Source organism: Pinus tabuliformis, chromosome 8, assembly GCF_031772625.1.
Source record: "Pinus tabuliformis cultivar Carrire ecotype Pingquan chromosome 8, CPIR1, whole genome shotgun sequence".
Lineage (NCBI taxonomy): Eukaryota > Viridiplantae > Streptophyta > Pinopsida > Pinales > Pinaceae > Pinus > Pinus tabuliformis.
Genome location: NC_142294.1, coordinates 1,064,403,993 through 1,064,410,395, shown reverse-complemented (window position 1 = coordinate 1,064,410,395; position 6,403 = coordinate 1,064,403,993). Strand labels below are relative to the sequence as shown.

At 37.7% G+C, this 6,403-nt stretch overlaps 1 protein-coding gene across 2 annotated transcripts; it reads left to right on the top strand.

Annotated features, from left to right (window-relative positions):
- Positions 1–953: 953 nt before the first annotated feature.
- On the top strand, positions 954–5,228 carry LOC149239010 (hexose carrier protein HEX6-like). Of its 2 annotated transcripts, XM_089373288.1 has the most exons (5): positions 956–1,407; positions 1,542–1,861; positions 1,992–2,618; positions 4,259–4,389; positions 4,487–4,666. In XM_089373288.1, the coding sequence occupies exons 1-5, from the start codon at positions 1,269–1,271 to the stop codon at positions 4,512–4,514; spliced, it is 1,245 nt and encodes a 414-aa protein (XP_089229414.1). In that variant the 5' UTR covers positions 956–1,268; the 3' UTR covers positions 4,515–4,666. The 2 variants fall into 2 exon arrangements, with proteins under 2 accessions (XP_089229413.1, XP_089229414.1); XM_089373287.1 differs by having other exon boundaries at positions 954–1,407; positions 4,259–5,228.
- Positions 5,229–6,403: the final 1,175 nt, after the last annotated feature.

Here is a 6,403-nt window from a genome sequence, read left to right as displayed (position 1 = left end):
GCCCTTTAAACAACTTGAGGTAAAGGAGCCCAGAGCTATTCGATAAAGGATGCCTTTCAAGCAACTTGAGATAGAGTATGATAGGGGATTTAACGGTAAGTTTCTTCCTGGGTGAAATTTAGGAGATGGAAGTTCAAATTTCATTGAGTATATGTTCTGTTGTGTCTTGGCTAGAAGAGTAGGCCCTCGAGGACGTCTCGGCTCTTGTTGAGGTATAAGTTAATTGCTATTGTGTGTGGCTTGAGGCATAAGTTAATCGCTATTGTGTGTGGCTTGCACGCTGTTACCATTGTCTTAGATTAAAAAAAAATGATGTTTTCAAAAAAAATCTCAAATATCAATGTTACACGTTTCAAAACATATTATGATAAATTATCATATAAATATTTTAACACTGAGTTGTATTTAATGTGATTTTTTGGAAGTTTTTCTTGTGAATTTTTCAGGTTTAATTTCTCTGAACTCTGGCAGGAATTCATTGAAATCACAAATTTGATGGGTAAATTCTGTACAATAGAACTTCCCTACAGGTTTTTCAGGGCACTGAATCTATATATAGTCAAAAAAATAGTTAAATAACACAAATCAAATTTTATCATAAAAATTTTCCACCTGATTCCGATACCAAAAACTCTAAAAAATCTCATTAAAAACAACTCATTTTAAAACACATTTTAAATGTAATTCCCTGACAAAAATGCCTTGTGACAGACCAAATTTCCGTCAAATTCCAACCCTGCGGCTCCGACTGCTGCTTAAAATCACTCTACTCGTTCAAAGTGGTTTATTGAAAACAGCGAAAAAATTAAAATACAGTGTTGACACTGACATTGACATTGGGAATCGCCGCTAAAAACAAATCGAAGTATAAAGATCCACACGCACTAATGCCAGAGGATGATAAAATTTTTGGGCGGAGGATGAACCAAAGAATTGGCCAGCAGACAAAGAGGGAGAACGACTTTTTAATCAATAAAATCACCTTACTCGGTGTAAATACATTATTCTTTGATCAGCTTTTTGTGAGGATAGTGATCTCATCATTGATGGACTGTTAAGAGTGGAATTTATTGGGGTTGCTGAGGATGGAGCAGGAGCATTGACTGGTAGAAATTAATAGTCACCCGCACACACCGATTACCGTGAAGGTTAGGCAGGTCCTCCAGCGGGTTCATAATGGAGTTCCATCTGTGTTATAAAATTCAAGTAGCAGAGGACTCTAAGTAGAGGAGGAGAAGCCTGGTCTTGTTGTTCAGTGTGGAGTCATCATGGCAGGAGGTGGGTTTGTGGCCACTGGCCCTGTTGTGCAGAAGAACTATCCTGGTGGAATGACTCTGTATGTGCTGGTCACTTGCATCGTTGCAGCCACAGGAGGGCTCCTCTTTGGCTATGACATTGGAATCTCAGGTACCAACACATAACTCTCAATCTTGGCTAACGCCTGTAATCATTCATTTTCATTTGTAGTGAAGGATCAAACCAATTTGATGTTTGTATCAAAGGCTCATAACCAACTCCATTATCAATACATTGTTTTACAGGTGGAGTTACATCCATGCCCGCTTTCCTGAAGAAATTTTTCCCAGACGTGTACAAGAAGGAATCCACGGCCAAGCCCAGCAACTACTGCAAGTTCGACAGCCAGATACTGACTTCCTTCACTTCTTCGCTTTATATAGCTGGGCTGGTGTCGTCCTTCATGGCCTCGGCCACAACAAGAGCTTTTGGACGACAGAAGTCAATGCTGCTGGGAGGCTCAACCTTCCTCACTGGTGCAGCTATCAATGGGGCTGCAGTCAATGTAGAAATGCTCATCCTGGGACGTATTTTGCTTGGTTTGGGCGTGGGTTTCTCTATACAAGTAAGCTGATCTCTGAACACTAGTTCTCACTAATCCTTTCAAACATTTTTCATTTTCCATTTTCCATCCTATTCTAAATAGGAGTTAGGAACTTATACTGAATCTGTATATGAATTGTCATGCTACTCAGTGCGTGCCTATTTATTTGTCGGAAATGGCCCCCCCCAGACTGAGGGGAGCTCTCAACATTGGCTTCCAACTATTCCTAGGAATTGGGGTCCTTTCTGCAAATCTGATAAACTATCGCACTGCCAAGATCAAGAATTGGGGGTGGCGTCTCTCTCTGGGTCTGGCAGCTGTCCCAGCGTTGATAATGTTGGCAGGTTCCTTCACCCTACCCGACACCCCCAACAGTCTAATCGAGAGGGGGCAGATGGAGAAGGCCAGGGCCGTGCTCGAGAGGATCCGCGGCACGCCAGACGTGCAGGAGGAGTTGCAAGACATGATAGAGGCCACCGAGGTTTCCAAGACGGTGAAGCACCCCTTCCGCAACATTATCAGAAGGAAATACAGACCTCAACTGGTCATGGCTCTGGCCATTCCCTTCTTTCAGCAGCTCACGGGCATCAATGTTATCGCGTTTTATGCTCCAGTTCTCTTCAAGACGATAGGATTTGGGTCAAATGCTGCCCTCTTGGCTGCAGTTATTCTCGGAGTGATGAATTTGGCTTCCATCATAATCTCCATTTTCATCGTTGACAAGGTAGGACGGAGGGCCCTGTTCCTCCAGGGTGGACTGCAGATGATCATTTGTCAGGTAAGTTGCGTCCATTTCGTTGCCATTTAAGTTCCTCCTCGGTACAGATCTAAGATTTGTAACTGTTTTTCTCTTAATTCGAAGATTCAGAAGTGTGATCTGAATAATTATCTTAAGATTTATTTTTATTTTTTTAAGACCCCTATATTCAAGAACATTCTTTATTTAAATGCAAAGAATATTATGGAATTATTATTAGAGGTTAGTTTATTTAGTAGAGTTTTTGTTTTAAAAAGATTTTTGTTAAAAAAAAATTATTGGTTCAATTCTTTTACTAACACCAAGTTTTATCATCAATTTCTGGCTCTGGAGTTTTGGTGTTTCGAATCTATTTGTAAGTAGTTTTACGTGTGTTTAAATCTCTGGAGGTTTCACCTATCCCTAGTGTAGTAGGATGACCTCTAAAGTTTTGGTGTTTGGAATTGATTTGCAAGTAGTCTCACCTATGTTCTGGATGTTCTGGGATTGAGGCAGCAAAACATTTTTGTTATTAAAAAGTCATTTGTTCAATTCTCTCGACAATATTGAGATCAAGTATCATAGTTGAACCACCTATCTAATATAAATATTCTGTAAAAATAATGGCCACCTATCTCCAAAATCAATACACCACACACTTAAAAAAAATACATCTGTAAAACTATTACATCCTATTTTTCATACTCTTTGATAGTGACTTTGAAGGTGTAATGTACTCTTTTTTTTGTTGTTGATAGATTTGTCTATTTTGTTTACATATTCTGTAATCCAGTCAGATCTTCATCCAACTAGGATAATGCGGTATCTCATTGTTAATTTCTCCTCCTTTAAAATAAGCGTGGACGTAATTTGTGTTTGTATTTTTTATCACTTGATAAATCTAAAAATAAATAAATTAATTAAATATTCTAAATTAGAAATTTGTGTTTAATTTTTAAGTTGTTTCTATAAGATAGGAGTTTGTTTAAATAACTCCTATATTGATGTATGTCTGGTGAGAAATTATCTCAACCAAAGGTGTCTAAGATAACAGGTACTATCTTGAGAACACTGTCTCTTATCTATTTATTTGTAATACTATATTTAATTATTTTATGAATGAAAATATAAGAGAATACCTGAGGCTGAAGCTTTTTCTGCCAATATTTTGTGTTTGGTTTTTATGTATGTTTTTCTGTAATCTGTTTTAGTTAATTTCATTTTCAATATCACTTAGTCTGAATTTAGAAATCCTCTGTTTCTATATAAATATTTTGTAACCAGGCACCATGTTTATCTGTAAATAATCATTATTGTTTGAGCTTAATAATTACTGGTTTGATACGAGGGTAAAACAATTTCATTCTCTTGTCACGATCTGGCCGCAGTTTTTCATTTCATACTCTTGTCGCGATGTCGCCACACTCTTTTAATTATATTTTTAATCAAATCTTCAATATTTCGTGATATAAATTTCCATTTTGATTTGATTCTAAGATTTTTTTTGTTTGTTTTTTTGGACAAGTCAATTACTATTTCAGATTACAAATTTTCATTTTAATTTCAAATTAAGCAGAGATCCATATTCTTAATCATTTGATCAAATCATCAGCTAAATATAATATTTTAGGAAGTTGTGTTCAAATAGTATCAGCCTTTCAGTCTTTGTCGTTTCCTCGCAGGTGTTGATTGCCGTGATCCTGGCATTGAAGTTCGGAGACAATGGAATGAGCAAGGGATATTCATCCTTTACCGTGTTCTTGTTCTGCGCGTATGCCCTTGGCTTTGGATGGTCGTGGGGTCCTCTCAGCTGGTTGGTTCCCAGCGAGATTTTCCCCCTTGAAATTCGGTCGGCAGGGCAAACTATTAACGTTTCAGTTAATCTGTTGGTCACCTTTGTGTTGTCACAGGTTTTCCTGTCCATGCTCTGTCATTTGAGATTCGGCATATTTCTGTTTTATGCCGTTTGGACGGTGATCATGACTCTGTTCGTCTATTTTCTCCTCCCGGAGACCAAAGGTGTGCCAATTGAAGAGATGACACGAATATGGCAAAAGCACTGGTTTTGGAGCAAAATGAAATTAGATTATTCCACCCTTGCCCATGAGCCTGTCAAATCCTCCAACCAAAAAAATCTGGAATCCGTAGAAAATGGCATCCCTACTTAATACACAACAACAAAAATTAAACGAAAGGGAATGAGCTGAGCTTTGAAGTTTCGAGGCAAAATAACCAAATTCACAGTTTACCATGCAAACACTTCAACTTCCTTTGAAGGTGGGCTTCCGTTATCAAGCTTGTACTAATCTGGAACGCTGATCTTGATGAGTGTGTAGTTAGAGATACGAATCGAATTGTGGTCACTGAAATTCGATTGTTTTCATTTGTAAATGTGGTTGTCATATCTGAGTTGTGGGCGTGACATTGTAGATTACTATAATCCAGGAAGATCGAAAACAAAAAAGACCAAAAAAAAAATTGAAATCACAATAATTTTGTAAAACTTAATTCTTCGTTGGCATTCTTAAAATGTTTTACCCCTGAGAAATTCAGGTTGTGCAGTTGGAACTCGTGCAAGTTATACAGGTTCAATTTATTCAGTCTATGTAAATTATGTAGTTTCAATTTATTCAAATTGTCATTTCAAAGTTTCCCAGTACTATCATATGTTTTGAATTGAATTTAGATATTGATTAAGGAGTGATATCTTATTTTTTGAATTTAAACTTCAGATATTAGCTTATTTTAATGAGTGGTTTTTAAGTCGAGTAATTTTGTATATATTGTTTATAATTATATATATATTGTTTATAGTACAGTTTGAGTGGGCCTAATGGTTAAGAGCATGTGTTTCTTCCTAAGAGGTCATAGGTTCAAAACCAGAGGGGTAGAGTATGTATGCTTTTGTAGACACGGAAGTTGAAATAAGAAGTGTTCTCCAAATATACAATTTTTAAAAAGTCAACAAATCTTCTTCCATCTTTTTTTTTTTTTTTTTCCGAAGGTGGCAAAACCTATCAAACTCAGGTGTCAAACCAACAGTGAGGACAACCATCTCTGGCTGCTATCCGCGAATGTCGATTTGACTCATCACCGTTATCAAGGAAAACCATGCCACCTGTAATAACCCGCTGGTGGTCCGTAAGGGAGCAGGCTTTCACTCCTGCCAGATGCCTCTGGGTCTTGGGCCGTTAACCTGTTTCCTTACGTCCGAGGAAGACGAGCTCTTAGCCAAGCAGAAGCAGTTTTACGGCATACTCCAGGCCGGATCTTCTTCCATCTTAAGTTGAAATAAGAAGCCTTTTGCAAATATATAATTTTTAAAAAGTCAATAGATCCTCGTCTACCTTAAGTTGAAATAAGAATCCTTTTTGCAAATATATAATTTTTTTGGAAAATGAAAATTTAGAGTAATAATAATATTAAATTTGCTTCCCGAACAATGGACATTGTGAGGTACACAAGGGTTTGTAGATTTCGCGAAGTTTCAGTTGTTTCCAATGTTGTTGGACATGTCTCGGCTACCTGTGATGGAAGAAGACACAAGGTTTCTGTGCCCAAATGCTTTCTATCCCTTGCCAAAGGTTGCAAGTGGACTCAACTATTTAGGAATGGTATGCCATTCTGCCATAAACACTATATCGAACTCATGACAAGGTTTGGGCTCCAATTAGTCTCTTTCTTTGTGGTTTGGGCATTGTTCTTGATTGGATCAATGATGTCGATGTCTTTTGAGTCTTTTAGAACTTTTGTCTCTTTGTTCCAGGCTTAGGGAGGTGGTCATCATTTTGCGGGTTTTGGTTTTGTGCCTCCACCAGGGATGCTTG

Coding starts and splice junctions, on each gene's coding strand:
- LOC149239010 (XM_089373287.1), top strand. CDS start 1,269: ATGGCAGGAGGTGGGTTTGTGGCCACTGGCCCTGTTGTGCAGAAGAAC. Junction 1,862..1,991: donor GCGTGGGTTTCTCTATACAA/GTAAGCTGATCT, acceptor CATGCTACTCAG/TGCGTGCCTATTTATTTGTC. Junction 2,619..4,258: donor TGCAGATGATCATTTGTCAG/GTAAGTTGCGTC, acceptor GTTTCCTCGCAG/GTGTTGATTGCCGTGATCCT.